Source organism: Taurulus bubalis, assembly GCF_910589615.1.
Source record: "Taurulus bubalis genome assembly, chromosome: 16".
NCBI classification, from domain to species: Eukaryota; Metazoa; Chordata; class Actinopteri; order Perciformes; family Cottidae; genus Taurulus; species Taurulus bubalis.
In genome coordinates, this window is record NC_136604.1 from 8,336,093 (window position 1) to 8,353,556 (window position 17,464).

Below are 17,464 nucleotides of genomic sequence, written 5' to 3' on the forward strand. Positions count from 1 at the left end.
CATTAAAGACAACAGAGACAAAAAGACAATTTAAGACAACAGCGTAGTCAGAGTAGTGCAAATACAGTAGTGTCTGATTAATTGTTCATCAGAGTGACGGCCAGTGGATGGACATTTTTTATTTCCTGGATTTCAAGAGTTACCCTTGAGATTAGGGTTACTTTATTTTTTTTTAAACTTTTCGTATGTCAAAGAGGATACCTTTAGGGGTACAATGCAAGTGAAATAGCTTTTATTGCAATTGGTGTGAGGTTAAATTGTAAGGCCTAGTTTCTGCTTCCATTCTGAGCAGCATGTGAAGGAATCGTAGTACAAAGAAGGAAGGTCATGACTTGAGACAATACCACTTAATTTGTATATTTATTGATAGCCTGACATTAGATTCAGTTGAACTGTAAATAGGTCTACATTTTCACAACACTATTGATTTGGTTCCCCATCTCTTATAATGAAGCTTGGCTATGAACCGGACAAACAATGACATTGAACCAGAACTCTTTAAATTTACAGAGGCACGTTGGTATTGTGTTAAGAGAGAGACATCTGAAGCTATAATAAAGGGGTTATGCTTTGTGACATATCTGATACTGAGGACAAAGTTTGTCAGCTGCCACTGTTCATTTATGGTTTGATTGAATTGAATAAACACACTATTGTAAGAGCATATTAAGAGCACATAATCACTTTATTCACTTCAACTGGTGCAATATAGATACATTTTAAATATGTTTTTATTCGGTCTGTATATAGAATACTGCTATTGTGGATTATTTACTGTTTTATTACTGTTTTACTGTTTACTTATATTACTTGTTTTTTATGTTTTATTTTACTATATTTGTGTGCACTTTACCTGTCTGCTGCTGTAATCCTGCAATTTCCCCACTGAGGGACTAATACATTATTATTTTATTTTGTCTTATCTTATAATAATCATTTTGTGATTTGTGATTGCCCTAGCAAAATTGGGGAGTTGATCTTGATTAGCATATTCTTTTTTATTAGCACTTTTCATTATTTTTCTTATATATTTTTCCTTATTCTTTGTTAAAATAGTAGGGCAGCTGTCGTGCACAGTGAAGACGCTTGGGGATTAAATATAGAAATGTTTGCTCGGCAGAGGGAGCCCATTGGTGTTTAGAGGTCGCAGGGTGGAGTTTGGACCTCACCAACATGGCCGCCACGTCCTGTGAATCCGTCACGTCCGGTTTGTGCTCAAAGGATCCACCGATATCAACCCGTCGCTTCCGGTAATGCCTCCTTTTCGGCAGCGGCTATTTCCTCGCCAACATGCCAGTGAGTATCCGCAGGCCGTTGTGAAATGACATTTGTATCATATAATACAGTGTTAGAGAGCCGCCTCGCGCCTCTGTTGTTACGTAAGAGTCTAGCGACTCGACTGGTGTCGGTTTCGGATGCTTTCGTTCAGTTTTGGTCCCAGTTTTACTCAAATAATTATTCACATCTGAGCGCATTGCGAGCGCATTGTGACACAAGATGGCTGCGCGCACTCCGCAAACATGGAGCCAGTTCAACGGAGGGTCTGACCGTGCTCTTAACCTCATGGACTGCACATTAGGACTCGTAGTTTCCTCTCGACTGGTGTATATGGGGTTTATGATCCGGCCAATGTACAAATGACCCACAGATATAAAGTATTACCCGCGATTGATGTAAAATGCCTGCGTTACTTAATCCAAGTCATGTAGGCCAGCCGAGGAGCCTGAACGCACCACGCATCACTCCTTTTGCTAAATACAAACTATGCCAACTCGATAGATGGCGGTTTTTATGAGCATTTTATTAAATCTGAAAGACCAGTGTTTCTTTTTGCTTTGATAGCCCGTGCATTATCGTAATTAACAGTATTACTTGATCAAACGGTTGACATTTTTCTACTACGGTTCACAAAACCCTTTTGTCCATTTCCCTTCTCAATGCAGCTCGCAAAAGACTTGTTGCACCCGTCCCCTGAGGAGGAGAAGAGGAGGCACAAGAAAAAGCGTCTTGTTCAGAGTCCTAATTCTTACTTCATGGATGTGAAGTGTCCAGGTACAGTTTTCCTCCCTCCATGCACATCTAAGCCAGTTCAATGTAATTTGGGGTAGTTGGCGTTTATTCTTCCACCTTGAGTTTTAACCGGTCTCTCGTTTGTCTCTTTCCAGGATGCTACAAGATCACGACAGTGTTCAGCCACGCTCAGACAGTCGTGCTGTGTGTTGGCTGTTCAACAGTCTTGTGTCAGCCCACTGGAGGCAAAGCACGTCTCACAGAGGGTCAGTATCAACCGACCGCATACACGTCACACGGGTGTCTTACCGACATGCAGAGTTTAGTTGTAGTCAAGTTAAATGGCACGGCACAATATCCCACAGGCCTACCCACCATTTTTTTAAATATGATATACGTCCTGTGGGAACCTCAAAATGTATGTTTTCCTATTTGTTCAATAATTTATTGGGCAACATTACCTGAAATAATGCAGTACAAATATGATGCCTTTATGTTTCACTTTTACAATACAGTCCACAGTTACTGTTTTTCCATAAAAACACTTATCTACACTAGATCAGCCAATGAATGGCTTATTAGAGAGCGTTCAAGAACGTCTTTAAAACTGAATGCGGTTTGTTAGTTTGAAGCCAAATATGTTAATTTGCCTGATCCTGCATAAGACTTAAAATAATGTGTGGTCTGGTTTTTTTTTAAATGTATGGAACTCGTCACTTTGTGCAAACTTCATATTGTTCAGTAGCCTCAGTTAATTTAGTGTCAACTAATATTTGATTCAGATGCCACGTCTTTGTGCTCGTGATCAGAACTCAAAACCAGGGACTAAGATTGAAAACGGAATATAAATTACTGAACCATTGATTTATTATCATCTCGGTCGGTGTGGAAGACCGGTGACATTTTCTAACGTGGCTTAAGTTAACCTGATTGTTGGCATTTGGCTGGTGCTTTGGACCCTGAGAAACGATGATTATTTGGGCATGATTTAAATTAATGTGACATATTTTGAAGTTTATTGGCCGCACTGCCAAGTGACTGGACTTCCTCTTCCGTGGTCTTCCAATCTCATTCCAGTGCCAGATTGACCTCGGTTTGCAGAAGGGTTGAGCTAAACCAATGGTTCCCCCCTTTCGAAGACTGAGAACAAATACCTACTTTACAAACAATGTTTAGCTTAACTCTAGCTCGTCTAATCTTCATAATTTAATCTTCCGCTTTTCAGTCTGTGTTGCTTTAGCTATTGCATTTCTTACTGGGAAGGGATGTTGACCTCATCGGGCACATGATGGATGACTTGAATCAGCACTGTGTAGGACAATAGCAGCGGTGTGCAGCACATGCAGTATTTCTGTACTGTGAGGCCGGTCCTCTGACTGTCATTGTTTCCTCTGGCAGGGTGCTCATTCAGGAGGAAGCAGCACTAGCTGCTCTCCCCGGAGCTGAAGGGGAGAGGAGGGGATGGACCGGTGGATATCAGCGCCTTCTGCCTCCCGAGACGGCGGCAGACCCAGTGGTCTGATCTGAAGCAAGACCTGCAGACCAACTGGATCGCAGATGGGTTTCCACTGTTCCTGTTGACAGATCGGTTGTTGCTGTACCTCTACCCTCCAACCCTGTCTCTCTTAATAAAATGTTGTTTTGGCTAAAGGAACGGTTTGTGCGTGGTTAGTTTCCTATTTGAGTGGAAGGATTTATTTACTCTGAGACATTGAATGCGAACAAATTTGGTTTGTTCATTTATATTAGAAAGTACTAGAGGTTGTATTCATAATTCTGTTGGTTTGCATATTAATATTGTGACACCGAGAAACGGGATTATTTGGGCATGATTTTAAATTAATGTCATATTTTGAAGTTTATTGGCCGCACTGCCAAGTGACTGGACTTCCTCTTCCGTGGTCTTCCAATCTCATTCCAGTGCCAGATTGACCTCGGTTTGCAGAAGGGTTGAGCTAAACCAATGGCTCCCCCCTTTCGAAGACAGAGAACAAATACCTACTTTACAAACAATGTTTAGCTTAACTCTGTTGGTGACCTAGTTAGTATTGTGTAGCTCGTCTAATCTTTATTTTATTTATTTTTTATTTTTCAACAGTTTATACTATGTATTTTTTGTGACGTTTTTCAAAAATACTGTAGTATGACTGTAGTATGACTTTCAACATCCTACATATTGCATGTAAAAAAGTTTTCCAACGAACGATAACATTACTTTCCTGATAAATTTGTTCACATGCTATACAAATACTTTCATGAGTTTTTGTTGAGATTTACATGAATTTTTTTTGTCATACTACATAGCTTTTAATTTCATTTTGACATATCCCATGACTGATTTATTTCAACATATAAACTGCACTGACATCTTTTCTATACTATACACTGACTTATTTTGTGTTTTGAAAAAACTTGATAAAAGTCAGTATATATACATATATACTGACTTTTATCAAGTTTTTTTCAACATACTAAAACGCTTTAGTCATAGGATTTAAAAAATATACTATAATTATAGTATAGAGATGTTATACTATGACTTTTTGAGTTTTCATCGACATACTACATTATTACTTTTCACATCTTTTTCAACATTTAACTGACTGTTTCATGACTTTTTTGACTCACTGATTCAGAAAATGGTTCATTGGTTTGCTGTGTGATTTGAAATATCAGGGCCAGCGAAACTCAATGGATTTCCCCCTTCCTCTCTGTACCCCAGCTTCACCTGTGCCCTGTGGAAGGGTATGAGCAGGTGAAAAAGTCTCAAAAAGCCCACTGGAAAAGTTCTTATTTTTATAAAAATGAATAAAATGTTGTACCTATAGTAACATAAGCACAGTCCCATCACAACCCTCACCCAGTGTGTTTCCACTTTCCCTTTTGACCCTGCCATTATATATATATATATATATATATATATATATATATATATATATATATATATATATATATATATATATAGACAGACACATTATTAGTAAGTTAATAGTTGATGTATTGGCATCACAAATACCATTCATTTATTCAATTCAAAGCTTCACACGCTATGGTGTCGTTATGATCACTGCCTGTTTTACATTTATTGTCCACTTGGTGGCGCAGTAGAGCAAATGAAGCTTCGGCCCTTGAGTGAACCAATTGGATGGAAACCTTCAATGCTTCAGGAAGCTTTCCATCCATCTCGCCATCACTAGTGTATACTATGATTTTTTTACTCAGTATATATGTATAGCTATATACTTTTTCAGCCTGTCGGAGGAGACGATGACAGGCTGCTCCTTCAGGAGGAAGCAGCCCTTGCTGTTTTTCCTGGTGCTGAATGAGAGAGAAGGGCCTTGTTCCTCCCAAGATGGCGGCAGTCTCAACTGTCCGATCTGAATTAAAACCTGAAGACAAACTGGACAGCAGATGGATATCCACTGTTCATGTTCATTTTGGTTTGTTTGTGGTTAGTTTTCCATACGAAGGAAGGGATTTCTTTACTGTCTGAGACACTTAAACAAAGGCAGTAATTTGATCATTTTTATTAGAAAGTACTACCGAACACCAAACCATACTTTTTCAATTTCCAGTACATGGTAAGAGGAAAGTGCAGATTTTTTTTTACAGGTAAAGCTACTCACTAACATGAACAGTTCTCCTAAACTGTCCAGGTTTTTTTTTAGGGCCGTGACAGTTCAATCACAAAACAGTGAAAAATGGCCATCACATGTTTTATAATAGAAATAATAATAGAAATAATCAATTTACTAACATATAAGACCAAGACAAACCGCAAATCAAATTGTCCTTCAACAAGTCATTGGTCACAGTTCGGTGTTACGTTGTTATTTAACTACAATCTTTAAATAGTTTTCTGTCAGTCCAGCAAAGATGTAAAAGCCTTCATAAGAAGGGAACCATGACTGATTCTCCAAATTTGGGTTTAATGTTATTTCTGCTACAAAAATTGGTGCTACCTATTTTTATTTTTTTTAATGCAATTTACATCAGTACAGCCTTCATTTTATTATCAACACATATCTGTCAACCGCCTGTAAGAGTAATGTCCCAACATCATCACTAGCTGCATTAAAGGCAGATCAGCCCCCCAGGAGTACTTGAGAAGCCTTTATTTCGTCTCCATCGCCTTCCTAATCCTCTTTCTACCTGTCTACGCTCGCACCAGCAGTCTCCGTCTTCCCCTCCCTCTCCCTGAGCAGGTGGCGGATGGAAGAGTTCTGCGTAGACAGGGTGCTGGACAGGAGCGGCATCAGGCTCTTGAAGCCCTCCCTCAACTCTTCCACGTGCTTCTCCAGGCTGTGGATGTGTGTGTCCAGCTCCCCTCTGCAGCCCTGCACCTCCGTCAGCACGTCATACATCACGGTTTGCATCTACATTGGGGTTTATGACCGAGCCCAACGTAGGTCCATGTGAAGAGAGGAAAAAGCCATCAGGGGATGTTAAATACTACTTTGTTGCAGTTTGAGATGGAAAAGGTTGCATTCACTTGCCTCCCTCACCTTACAGAGGTCCACAAGCGTGTTCCCCTGGTCTGCCAGTATTCTCTTCTCTATCTTCACCTGCCGCAGCCTGCAGACACAATTATTTCGTTTAAGGTGCTACAGGTTAGTATGATTTTGCTACTTTTATGATATAAAAAATGTGAAAAGAAGAGAAATGTTAAGGGCCAGTAGACCCACATAAATATCCCATAAACATAACATATTGTCAACAGATTTTATAGTTTGGCAGAGCAGTACCAAGAAAAACAGTTTACAGTCTGGATTGCGCAGTTTCTAACTTTTTTTTTAATAGTATTCACAATGGAAAATATAATACATTCAGTCGATTTCTGAGCGTATTGTTGATTAATACTATTCTCCTTCAATGCATTGCACAAAGGATATGGATGGGCTTCTAACAGCCGGGTAAAATGTATTAATTGTGGGTGGTGGTGAAACAGCTCCGAAAATCCTATATAAATTAATTAATTAGGTGTTCAGTAACTGTGAAGTCATACTATACTTTGACCTTTTTATTAATATTTTATGGCACACTATACATGGACTTCCTGAGACATTTTTATGGCATGGTATACTACAAATTCCTATTTTAAAAAAAGTACACATTATACTATGGCCTTTTTTCTTTCTTTTTAAATGGAACACTGTACGGTGACATTTCAAAAGTTTTCATACAACATTTTTAAGACATTTTTTATGATATTACTACGGTTTTTATGGCATACTATTCTATGCCTATAACTTATTTTATGGCATGCTATACGGTAAACTTTTATGATATTTTCATGGCATACTATATTATAAATATTGTTGATACATTTAAGGCATTGCATACTATGACTTTTTATATGGTATTTTCATTGCACACTAAACTAAAGCTGCATTCAGGTTCACAGGGTATAAACAGTGCTCCCTCCTTCCCTTAACAAAAGTCAGAACACACTTTCATAAAACCTCATACTGTCCTATGATGTTTTAAGACACTATAAAATCAGTCTTTATGACATTTTTATTACATACCATATTGTGATTTTGTTTAACTACTATACTGTGACTTTTTGGTTACTTTTTTATGGCATAAAATACTAGCATACAAAACTATAACAGCTTTGATAAAAAAAGCACGATCATGTTCATGTGAATTGGTTTAAAAATAATATACATATTGTTATTCATTACTGTATAATCATTGAAACTAAGAATTGTTGTGTTTGCATTACCTTAGAATGAGCGGTTCACATCTACATACATATGGAGCGGGTCCTCTTCATGCAGTCTAAGCTATGTGTCTACATTAGCTCAGAAGGACCGACCAAACGCTGGCTCGAGCAAGAGCCTATCGCCTTTTTATGTTACCTGCAGGCCACCGTAGTTCTCCGACGCGCGTGGAAAGGGAGGGGTGAGCGGAGGAGTATTCAGTTGGATGCAATCTGCAACCTCACCACTAGATGCAACAAAATACTACTCACTGCTCCTTTAAATGGTCACATTGGTACACTGTTTGTCAGGATGTAGAACTAATTAGGCTTTGATTGATTATAAGGTTAATAGTATTATACATATAGCACATTTCGCAAATAAAGTGAAGAACAGCGTTATATTAGGGTTAAGTGCCTTACCGGTGGATGGCCAGAAGCAGCTTCCGTCGATGCATGCGGACTCGGCCATGGTCTCTCTCTCTTGACAGCTTAGTGTGTTTGTAGATAAGCCAAGTCTCTCTCAGCACATTTGCTGCGGAAATTTTTATCTAGTAAAAGGATGAAGAAAATCACATTTTATGTTTATGCATATGACCTGAAAGCAGTGTTATTTACTGCAGATGCTAAACAGCCCTTACGTAATAAACTCAGTGAACTACATTCATTTAGTCTCAGACTCCACTTTCAAGCCTGAAACACATTTTTTTTGTAGGGTGTTATAATTCTTCTGTTTTCTAATGAAAATTATTTTTCCAAAAATGGACATGCTGCTGGATTATTCTGTAAACAATTTGTATTGATTTGTCTAAAAGCAATGTAAATCTCTTTGACCCAATACGCAGCTGTTTTCTTGTTCTTGCATTTATTCTGAACTCAATGAAAATGCAAAATTACTTTTACAGTCCAGACAACCGTATGTTTTGGATTAATATGAGTTGTTATGTGGTAACTGAAGAATGCAAGGATACAAATGTAGACTAAGTTGTTGCATGACAAAAAAAAGATATTGGTATTTACCCTCTTGGTGATGTGCGAGTCCATCATGAAGTTGTGAACATGTTTCTCTGCTCTGGTCAACTCCAGCTTCCTGGCAACCACTGCCACCACCAGGACTGTGCAGCCAGCTCCCTATGACAGAATTAGACACTTTTGTTAGGATTTACAGTGAGAATTTAGTTCTAGAGGAAACTATCAGGTCGATGACTCACCATTATCCCAGTGAGGAGACAGATGCTGCGACCACAGTAGGTGTGAGGCACCACATCTCCATAACCGATGGACAAGAAGGTGACAGAGACCATCCACAAGGCCTCCATGTAGTTGCTACTCAGATCCCTGTGGTTGTGGTGTCTGTAGGAAATAAAGGGATATTATCTTACTATATTTTCCTGTTGCTTATATTTTGTCTCAGGAATGAACCCTGAATCTCGGAAAATTTGCTCTACTTTCACATTACTGAAGTTTTTTTTCTTTAACCCCTCCTGTTTACTTTGCCTTTTATATTATAAAACCATGTTATCAACACAAAGTCAAGATAAGGAGATATTTGATCTTGTCTATATCATTTAGCCAGTACAGATATATTACAGCAGAAGGAAAATAGGATTTGTTTCTACAGTTGAAACATTGGCATATGGCAATATTTGGATGATTATGACATATTACATTTATAGGCATTGGGCCACTAGACACCGCTACAGATTCAGCAGTTGAAACATATTATCACGTACCTCTCACAAACATGTAAGCCCCACGCTGCCACGATCCACAGAGAGACGCTGAATATCATCAGCACAGTCCCGGGGTAGGTGGTCATTAGTGTTTTCCCCACAAACCGGGTGTTGAAGTGTATCTAAAGATCACAGACGAGACGCATTTGCAACATCATTTTGACAGTAAGGGCCTACTTAGCCAGACTATTTAGAATAGCACCTGTCAGATTATGATTATATAACACAGAGGAGATGAGGGATAAGAAAACTTGCTTGATACATGGATGGTAGGTTTGGCATTGCGGTAGGGAGACAAAGGTCATTTTCATCACTCTTAAATAACATTAATAAGGGAGGGGATTAGCCAGGTGCATAGTATCAACTGTGGAAAAGAAGACAGACACGCAAAGGAGAGCTAGCGAGGGACATAATTGACATGTGAAACCACGAAACTGTTATAGTCACACCTCAATTGTCACACCCCTAAAGACCCCTCGGCCTACCTAGACATAAAACATAAACAGATGTGCATGAAATGTTCATAGAGGAAGCCCAGCCCAAATCTCTGTCCAAAGTATAAACGTTAATATCCCATGAATCATGCACAGTTTTTTAAAATGATATCAAGATTGACAGTGCAAATCCTCTTTCATTTAAAAGTGTATGATCTCTTCAGTGTACTGTCCGAGCCAGTTAAAGCCAGATTATGTCAGCAGTCTATGGGCGACGTCCCACCTTGTTGAGCGCTCCAATGCTGCGAGATGCGGTGTCAGTGAAGAGGCGGCTATGCAGCATCATGGCGCGGCCCAGCAGGTAGAGCCTCAGGAACATGGGCAGAGCCAGGACTATCTCCAGCTCCGTCTCCGACAGGATCAGGTGAGTTGTGGAGTGTTGGAAGGTCTCCTGGAAATACGTCATCAGACCCACTGGATATGGATGAATGGCCGCCGTTGCCAGCTCCAGGCCGACCAGAGCCAAACGATCGCTTGTCAAGGCGATCCGCCAATCCTCTGCACCAATGTCGTGAACGTAGAGCTACCAGAGAGATGGGAAGAGTTGTATAGTAGCATTATAGTGAAAATATAATACAAGATAAATCAGGTCACAAGATTAATAAATGTAAACTCCACCGATTCAACACATCTTATTCTGTTTTAATCTTGTAAGTACAACTGCATATGTGAAAACCGTTTTTATTAAGCCAGAGGGAGCTTTACAAAGGTAGAATAAGATAAATTACTGTCATAAAACATTCTGGTTATCCTGCTCTTTTAAAACTGCCTGACAATGTTAGCACTTTTTTAAAGGAATACAAAAATAAATTTCACACGGTGATTTTTATTTTCTCTGACTTTCCTTTCTCTCAATGTTTGCTTTCTGCTTGTTAAGTATTGCCCTTCAGTTATGAAGAGAAGTTACCTGAATCTCACAGTAGTGGTACGCTATGATGAAGCCCAGTAGGATGATTGTAGATAAACTGATGATGGACTTGAGTGTGAGGGAGTAGATGGAGCTCTGTGAGGAACACACACACACACACACACACACACACACACACACACACACACACACACACACACACACACACACACACACACACACACACACACACACACACACACACATTTGTCATTACAAAGCTCAATCTATAAAATTACACCAGTGATCCTCTTCTGCAACCTTATAATCTTAAATACATTTAGATAATCCATGTGCATGATATAATGACCATGATCTTATGGGGGCACTGTGCCTTTTCCTGCAGTTGGTGGGAGATCAATTCTCATACTGACTTAACATAGTTTCCAGTGTAGCCCAGATATATAGATCCGAAAATAGAAAAAGAGAAACAAAACAGGTTTTTTCGCAGTGAAAGGTGCGATATGTTATTACTCAAAATCAAATTTCTTAGGCAGTAAACTCTTTTTAAAAGAGATTATAGCTAGTGATGCAGTTGAATTTATTTTCTTGAAAATCCTTTTTTTTTTACATTCACATCTCTCAAAGGATTTTTCAGGGTCTCAGTGTGTTTTTTCCTGTCTCTCTGACCTTGCTGTAGACACTCCAGGAGAGCTCTGTCTCCGTCACCATCAGCAACATCCCAAATATCCCCACTGCCAAGGCGCAGTCATTCAGCCGCTGCCTCCTCAAAAACAGAGCCCTCCTGTGGACCAGCCGCCAGCCGATGTTGTGGGTCTTCCAGTACGAGTCATCTTTGGAGTCATCTTTGGCGTCCTCCTTGTGTTTCGGGCTGGTCTGGGAATTGGGATTGGGGTTCGGACCGGGACACTCGACTCCTGGCAGACGGCCTTTGGCCTCAGTCAGGTCCTGGCGATGCTGGAACGTCTCGTTGTGCGGCTGGAAGTCGTCATCTTTACTGGTGATGATGATCTCTGGTAAACTCTGGCGGTCGTACATCTCCAAAGAAATGTTGCCTGCCGTGCAGCGCCCTCTGCCCTCGACATCCTTGGCGTCTACGTGTGACCTGCGGGGGCCATTAAAGGGTGACCCGCGGGGAGACATGGGGACGTCAGTGAAGGAGGTGACTTTCTCCTGGAGTCTGTGAGCTTCTGCGTTTATTGCTTTGCACTGCTGATTACACTCCTTGTGTGCTGGATATTGTCTTCTCCCCACTGACCCTTTCTCACACTTCTTCTCTTTGCCTTTGTCTCCCCTCCTGTTGGAGCGAGGTGAAGGAATGACATAGAGGTGGCCGTTGTATAACGGCGTGGTGGCCATGGCCTGGGTTCTGTCCAGCCACACGGTGTGATCGGCTGATGTTTGGACTGTGCGGTGTATTCCACACTGCGGAGGGCAGGCCTGAGATGGACGAACCATCCTTGGCGGGAGGAGGGGGCGCTGGTCCTCCAAATCGTCTTCATCCACCACCGACAAGTTCATAGAGGGGGAGTGCTCCATGGTGAGAGAGTCTCCAGGTTGTAAGTCACCGGATCTTTTTCAGAGGTTTGAACAGTGAAGGCGTGAGAGAGACAGATGACAATATTAGTGGCAAGTGAGGTTTAACAGATGAGAACGACACTCTGAAAGAAAGCTACAGCTACAAGAAGAATTCAGGGATTAGTAGCTTTGTCAAAGATTTTCCAAATTTGTTGTACTTGTTATGTTTGCTGATGCGCATTTTCATTCTTAATTGTATTATTTTGTATTTATCTGTTTATTATAGAATTTTAGAATGATGGAAAATCTAAATTTTCACAACTGTTTGTTTTATACACTGTAATCACTTTACTGGAGTGTAAACTGAAAGCGGTTAAAATATTTTCCATTTCAACACAGCTTTTTTAAATTCTTACCTTCTCAAAGATTCCAATATATGAGGAAGAAAAAAAGGCCTCAACTCTTACAACAGCTGTTTTATCTGGAAATTATTTTCGTATTCAATCTTTTTATGGTCCAGATGGTCACATCCGCTTGAGTCACAAAGAGATCCTCCAAATAAAATCCTGTCGCAAAGCAAACTCAAACACACCACCTTCATTCGAAAGTTTAAATTTAAAGTTGAACGATAAAAACTGATCAAGCTGCAACACTAATGAACCCCGGCGGGATCAAATCAAAGTATTGCAAACGTATCTGCTCTGCATGTATAAACTTTCCAGCAATCCACTGGCTGCATCAGCATCACGGAGCCCCTCCCATAGAGTCAAGCTGAGGTTATGAACTTCTCCGGCATATGACGCTATATGAAGTGAATATCCGTAGAAATCCTTTATATTTTCAGGCATGTATTCCCATGTTTGGCTTTGTACGGTTGTCCACCATCAGGACATCTTCCTTAAAGCTGGAGGGGCTTAATGGCAAAGTATTTAAGTTGCAGATGCTGCATTGAGCAAAGGCAAAGAATGAGTCATCTGTCTCTTTTTTAGCTGGGATTGGCAGATTTCCTCCTCCCTAAGTGTGTGTGTGTGTGGAGGGGAGTTGTGGGGGCAGGGGGCAAAACTCAACCTAAAAATCTCTCTCCGTAGAAATGCGATTATATCACTTTTCATTTGTAATTTGTTCAATTGCAAGTGGGTTATACAAACTTTGTCTTTTTTCTTTTTTTTTATTAAAATAATCTTCAAAAGAGAATACAGTTCCTCAATAGCAATTCCTCAGATTAGTATTGCAGATTAATCAAGTGTGACAGAGAACTGATACTTATGAGCTTATGAAATATCAAATATGTCACCCCTTAAGCGAACAATATGCACAGAGCAGGGTGCAGTATTAAGCATTAAAGTCATAACAATGACATTCAGCATTATTTATTTATCTAAATCCTTGTGACAGATGGGTCTACAGATAACACAGCCCCCTCCAAATGGAAAGACCTAAGGAGCAAAGGGGTGGGCGGAGTGCATACGGATAGTAGCAGGATAAAGAAAGGCATCATCTAATCTGAAGACAACATGTATTTAGATATAGAGGGTGAAGGAGGCTGGTTGGGTGGGGGATGCAGATGTGGAAGATCAAAATCATGGTGGATTCAGACAATCTGACGTCCCTCCAGATGTAAACTGGATTAATTATGCTAAAACTACTTTGCTATACTCTGAGATTCAGCCAGATGCTGCTGTCTGGATTTGTTGTTTTGATATTCTGTGTCTGCGTCTCAGTGTGTGACTGTCAACACTACAAACCCTTGTGGATGGTCTCTGCTAAATACAGACCATATCTCACATCCTTGCAGAGAACTTGATCCTAAAATATGACTGCTCAGTCTGCTGAAGCAATACTCACTCTGCTGTGGTGAAGAATCTCCTTAAATTAAGTTGTCCTTTTAATAACAAGATGCTGAAAGGATATATGCACATCTGCAAAGCTTTAAATCAATTCAAGCCTCCTGCCACGTGCTTGTAAATCCTGGCTGCTGTGGCTGGCGGCTAAGTATGTCAGTTCTTCTTGCCTCTGTGGCCGTTTGCCAGGAGCTTTTCAATTAGTATCCTCTATTGCAAATCAACGTTTGGCAGCTAAAAAAGTAAAATTAAACTGGAATGTTTTGAGTCCACTAATTGCTGTGGCTGGTCTATATAGCAAATCTGTTTTGCCCTAAATCTTGAGTGCGTGTCAGTTTCATCTTCTGGCCCGGATATTAATTGCTTCAGTCTGATCTGTTGGTAAAAAGATAAAAACGTCCCATTAGGATACAAACAGCCGTAACAAATGATAGTGCTTTAAAGGTCAAAAGTCATGATTACGTTTGACATTTTGGGGAAAGTCCTTATTTGCCAAGAGTTAGATAAGACAATGTGTACCGCTCTCATATGTGCCTGCCCCTTGCACATTGCCATTACATTCGTGTCACATATATAATCATTATTTTTCATGAAAATACAGAATAATAGAAAGTAGTATCAATATAACAAATTATACAAATATAACTGATAATAAATCTGTTACATTTTGGTTCATGTAATATGTTTTTTTATGTTTTGAACTGGCTAACATTTGTATTAATTGTGCAGCAAACTGGATTGTTTTTCCCATATACATGGTTTGAAGAGTCTGAAACATTCTCTTTCTTTCTCTTTCACAACACAGTGCATTCACATTACGCCTTATACGCCATCTGCATTTTAATTTAATTTATCCACCCAACAGCAAAACAGTACTCAAGGAATTGGAGAGCAAATATGATCCAGTAAACTCTACAGAAATGACTTCATGTCTAATTTCATATAAAACTACAACCAGGAGTGGAGACTCCAGGAAGTCAGTGCACATAATCCACCGTCAAACCACAACATGTCAATTTACACCTCAAAACATAACATGTGCTAGTTTTAGGTAGAGTTTGTGACCTCTGAACAGAGCAAAGCTAGCTGTTTCCCCCTGTTTCCATGTATTTATGCTAAGCTAAGCTAACTGTCTCACAGCTGTAGCTTTATAGTGTTCAGGTTTTGCCAAAGGAAGAAGACAATGTGGAATGAAAAGAGGCCATATATCTGATTCTGCCTCAACGGCAATGTCACAGAAGTACGATACTAAATTGGTGGATAACAGTCTACCTGTTCCCAGGAAGACATAGTTGTCTATTAGAAGAGAACTTCATTTACTCAACTCCATTCAAGACTAAAAAGGCCACTCTGACAAATCAGACGTCACAGGCGAGTGGATGTATGTGCTGGTTTTGTCGATAACACCCTATTAAGAGGAGGGGAGGTGTCAGCGTGGGAGACGGCCTAATCCAATCAGCAGGATAATTAAAACCACACAGCACAGCAGCCCTGATGGCTGCAATGTCAGGGACGGCATTCAGCATTTAGAACAGTGAGGGATGAGCTGCAGTCATGCCAGGTCAGAGTGATGGTCGTCACCGCTGCTGTGCAATGAGAATCACAATCAGGAACAGCAAAAATATTTAAAGCACCATAGAGTAGCACCATACTATCGTCCACATGATGCTCACAATCCTCATTCTCTTGGTCCAGCTCTCATCGTCATTACTATGGCTTTGATCCACACCCTGCTCAGTGTTTTCATTCATCTGGCTGTGTTCAGTCCTAATTAGTCTCTCCACAGCGTTGGATCTCAACATGTTCTCGTTTCATTCAGCCTGGTTTCTTCCTCGTTAATTTACACCATCAGCTCACTCTCCTTGCCAGTGTTGCTGAGCTCCAGCCAGCATGCAGTTAGAAAACAAACCAGCAGATGTCCCCCATGCCTCAGTGCCTTCAATCTGTATTTATATGAAGCCTAATGAATTTTGGTTTTGGCAGTGTGTCACACTGGTGCTTGGCGCATAACAGCATTTAGCTTTTTTCTTCTTTTTGTTTTACTTATACGAGGATAACTCAAAGTAAATGTTGCACACGTTTAAGCAGAAATACTGCCGGGGTGCAGCAGCAACAGGATTCTTCTCCTCTGATGATACATTGCCGATGCACAATGTATTCCCCACTCCACGCTTGATGCAGTTCTCTCTGCTTTAACCAGCGACTTAGCCATCCTTCCTTTCGCCTCCGAGGGCCACTCTCCATCCTGTGTGTGCAGCCGAGCATGAATGTGTGTAGCTCGGGAGCGCGCTGGATGTGCGACAGGCTGCCTAGGAGAGGGGTAATTCCGACGGGCAGTGGAAGTAATAGGGTAATCTATTATACAGTCCAACTCCTTCTTCCTCCTCTCTCGCTCCCCCCCTTCCTCCCTCCTCACCCTCCCAGTCTTTCGGTTTCTCGCTGCCCTTGCCCTTGCATCAGCATTTCGTAAGGACAAATGAGAAGTAGAGTTTAACTATGCACATTCCTGATGCCCTCCTGCAGAGACCAGCACTTTCGCAATTAAACTGGAGTCCATCGCCCCTATGACTCAAAGCTCACCCCCGACTGGGTGGGAGCAGCTCACACACACAGTACCAGGCTGGCAGTGCGTGCCCGTAACCACTGCGGAGGGTTATCATATGTGTAACCAGCTGCCATGTATTTTTGATGCATGTTGTAGTACACATGTTAACCAGCCATAACGCACACGCACGCACGCACGCATATGATATGATGATATTTCAAATGAGGTTTTAAACAATGATTTCTTTTCCCTGTTTTTCTGGATGCAAACCTTTTTCCGAATCACACATTTTTCAATCAATTCTCCGTTGGTGTTTACATGTTTCTGTTGTCTGAAAAAAAGGTCAACTCATGGCGCCAGACCAATTAAAACCTCTCTCTCCTCCACCTCCTGCTCCATCTTTAACCCCATTCACCCCCATCACTGACATTTTTCTTTCTTGTGCTCTCCATTTTAGTCCCACGTCCCAGCGAGATAAGGAGACAGACAGACAGAGAGAGACAGAGAGAGAGAGAGAGAGAGAGAGAGAGAGAGAGAGAGAGAGAGAGAGAGAGAGAGAGAGATAGGAGAGGAGAGAGATACCACAGCCACCTCCTCCTCCTCCTTCCCTTGCGCTCCCTCTCTCAGCCTCCCTCTCTTCCAGCACACGCTCACACTCCTTCCCTCTGATGCTCACTGGATGCAGACTGGGGATCTCCAGCAGCTTCCTTAGTCTTTCCTCCCTCCTCTCCCTCCTCCTCCTCCTCCTCCT

At 40.9% G+C, this 17,464-nt stretch overlaps 2 protein-coding genes across 2 annotated transcripts; one reads left to right on the top strand and one right to left on the bottom strand.

The window, feature by feature from the left end:
- Nucleotides 1-1,270: 1,270 nt before the first annotated feature.
- Nucleotides 1,271-3,664, top strand: rps27.1 (ribosomal protein S27 isoform 1). Its single transcript, XM_079231770.1, has 4 exons — nucleotides 1,271-1,296; nucleotides 1,944-2,052; nucleotides 2,166-2,276; nucleotides 3,409-3,664. Exons 1-4 carry the CDS (start codon nucleotides 1,291-1,293, stop codon nucleotides 3,435-3,437), a joined length of 255 nt encoding a protein of 84 aa, XP_079087896.1. The 5' UTR covers nucleotides 1,271-1,290; the 3' UTR covers nucleotides 3,438-3,664.
- Nucleotides 3,665-6,158: 2,494 nt separating this feature from the next.
- On the bottom strand, nucleotides 6,159-12,348 carry LOC306748326 (small conductance calcium-activated potassium channel protein 1-like; the record flags this gene model as incomplete). The annotated part of the gene is made up of 10 exons (XM_079231481.1): nucleotides 6,159-6,386; nucleotides 6,516-6,585; nucleotides 8,138-8,265; nucleotides 8,735-8,845; nucleotides 8,926-9,067; nucleotides 9,448-9,569; nucleotides 9,897-9,932; nucleotides 10,165-10,464; nucleotides 10,849-10,944; nucleotides 11,479-12,348. 10 exons carry the CDS (start codon nucleotides 12,346-12,348, stop codon nucleotides 6,159-6,161), a joined length of 2,103 nt encoding a protein of 700 aa, XP_079087607.1.
- Between the last annotated feature and the right edge of the window lie 5,116 nt (nucleotides 12,349-17,464).

Coding starts and splice junctions, on each gene's coding strand:
- rps27.1 (XM_079231770.1), top strand. Junction 2,053..2,165: donor CATGGATGTGAAGTGTCCAG/GTACAGTTTTCC, acceptor GTCTCTTTCCAG/GATGCTACAAGATCACGACA. Junction 2,277..3,408: donor CAAAGCACGTCTCACAGAGG/GTCAGTATCAAC, acceptor TTCCTCTGGCAG/GGTGCTCATTCAGGAGGAAG.